Source organism: Sardina pilchardus, chromosome 21 (genome assembly GCF_963854185.1).
Source record: "Sardina pilchardus chromosome 21, fSarPil1.1, whole genome shotgun sequence".
In the NCBI taxonomy this organism is placed as follows: Eukaryota; Metazoa; Chordata; class Actinopteri; order Clupeiformes; family Clupeidae; genus Sardina; species Sardina pilchardus.
The window spans coordinates 26,433,727-26,436,226 of record NC_085014.1 but is presented as its reverse complement, the minus strand read 5'-3'; the positions used below and the strand labels follow the sequence as shown (position 1 = coordinate 26,436,226).

Sequence of the window (2,500 nt, the reverse complement as noted above, 5' to 3'; positions counted from 1 at the left end):
TATTAACGAATCCTTTTCTTAACCCTCTGTTTCTCTTCTCTTCCTGAATGCTTTTGGCTAGATCATCGAGGACTGGAAGTATGTGGCCATGGTGATCGACAGGCTGTTCCTGTGGGTGTTTGTGCTGGTGTGTGTGACCGGCACGATAGGACTGTTCATGCAGCCGCTGTTCCAGAGCCTGAACACGCCCACGGTGGACAACGGCGAGTGAGCGGGGACAAAGTTAGCCCTCTCTTCACGAGCCCTCGTAACGGACAAGGAGCTGAAGAGATCTCAGACCTCCTGATCACGCCCACCACCCCCCCTCCTCCACCCCACAACCTACTACCACATGTTTACTACCCAGCTGCTCTTATAACCTGGAGAACAGAAGAGAGAGAGAGAGAGAGAGAGAGAAAGAGAGAGAGAGAGAGAGAGAGAGAAGGAAGAGAAGATACCCCCAAGCCCTGCACTAGCCCTTTTCTAATACCTCTGTCCACCACTCACACACTCTCTCACACACTTGATGTGCATAGACACATACCCGCACACACTCCCTCATGTACAGTGCATACAGATATACACACACACACACACACACACACATCCACTACAACATGTTGCACTGTGACCCTCCTTGCACTATGACTTGCTGAACTCTTCTAACGCTGGCCTAACTTAACCAAACACAGCCCAGCACTCTCCCTGCCAAATCCACACACACACACACACACACACACACACATACACGGAGTAGACCTCGATCAGTTGGACCGAGAAATCAAAACTCAGGACTACATTGCAGCTTTTGATTCTTCAGCTTTCTTGCCATCTTGTTTCTTTGTCCCTCTGTTTCAATAATCTTGAACTCACGGTTGCTTTCATGTTCTACTCCGTAACACTATACTCCAAGTGGCTGTTTCGAGGGCACACGTTACGCCCGCCATGCAAGCTTCAAACGCTCTGTGGTAAAGTTGTAAGCATGAATGATCATGTATACCAGCTTTGTAAGCACCAGCTTGAAGTCTTATACCAGGCCTTTCTGTTTTCATTCCTTATTACATGCTTATAACTCGGTTATAGATTTATGTGTAGCCATAGGGCAGTCAGCAGGACCCTTGATGTTGACATGTGAGCGATATTAATGAAGGACTCCCAGCATAGAACTCTAGTGAAGCGTGGGCCTGTCACGGCTGTAATGTCTGGCCATTTAACTCAGATGGAGACAAATTGTGTGTGCAAAAGCAAGACTTTCAACTGGCTGTTTGGTTTATATCATAAAAAGAGAAGTCATTTATGCACTGTTTTGACGTTTTCTTTGAATTTTTATTGTTCAATTTGCTTTGCCCCAAAGACGCACACAAGCTGAGAGGCAAACAATTTCATGTAGCAAATGCAATGGGATTCTGGACAGAAATAAACATTCAGGAAAAGAAGTAACGGGATGAGAGAGAGAGTGAGTGAGACAGAGGATGGAGATGAAGCATCACTGCACAGCAAAGCAAACATACATTACAGGTTTAGCCATAATATGTCCATGAAGAAATGCTATAGCACAAATGTTTACTTTTTAGATTGTATGTGTACTTTTATATTTTGATTGGTTTTGAGACAGTAAAGCTGAAAGCCTACACACTTGGCTTTCATTTCTTTCTCATCTAACTGAAACACCTTCTTTCAAAGTATAATTTTGGGAGACGGCATATGCTTTAAAAAGCACCGTGTTTGGTTTCATTAAATGTGTCAATGCAGGAATTTATTTGAGAAAGTGATGATGATTGCATGCTTGTCTTTTAATAAGAGTGTTGGAGCACCAAGCCTCTAGCCTTTAAGCAGGTGTATAGGGATTGATAGGAGTCTAGACAGGATTAGCGAAATGTACTGTACAAGTCGTTCTATTACGGTCAGTTTGTTATACCAACTTGGGAAGTTGCAGCCAGTAAAAAAAAGAAAAGTTGTAGACATACCATAATGTACATTATACAGACAAAATACAACTTTCACCTGGATGCATCACACCTCAGTAGGTACGGTCGGAAGAGCACAAATGTAAATTCCTGATAATAGCAATGTAGTCGGATAAGTCTGCTTTAATTGTTTAAGTTGTGGGATCAATAGGCCGATATGTCTTGACTCAGTATGTCTGTTGGTTGAGTTGGATGCGCAGGACAGCCTGCTGGTGTGTGTGCTTAGGTGAGCACTAAAGCCTCAGATAAAGCTTTAGCAGGAGCACCTCAGCTGACCCCCTCCACCGCAGCTCTGGCTGCGCGTCCTCTTTGTCTTCAAACGAGCTCCAGGCCACAGCGCACTGATTGACCAGGTGGAAAATCTGCTGGGCTAATCGATTCTCAATTGCAGGTTGCTTCTTCAAATCCCAAGATCCCATTTCGCCAGAGTAGCCTGATGGGCAGGCTGTGGTGGGGGAGCGGGAGCGGGAGCTGTGAGGTCAACGAGGTCACGGCGGTGTCGGCCAGATAACGCTCTCCTCGGTGGAGTGGACAAGCACTCAACACCACTGCAG

The 2,500-nt window shown here is 45.5% G+C and overlaps 1 protein-coding gene across 1 annotated transcript in view; it reads left to right on the top strand.

Moving 5' to 3' along the window:
• The window catches only part of LOC134068754 (neuronal acetylcholine receptor subunit beta-2-like), a 4,481-nt gene extending 4,238 nt beyond the window's left edge, over positions 1-243 (top strand). Inside the window, exon 4 of the mRNA XM_062524505.1 lies at positions 62-243. Coding sequence (XP_062380489.1) covers positions 62-211 — 150 coding nt within the window. The 3' untranslated portion in view covers positions 212-243. The remainder of the gene's footprint in view (positions 1-61) is intronic.
• Positions 244-2,500: the final 2,257 nt, after the last annotated feature.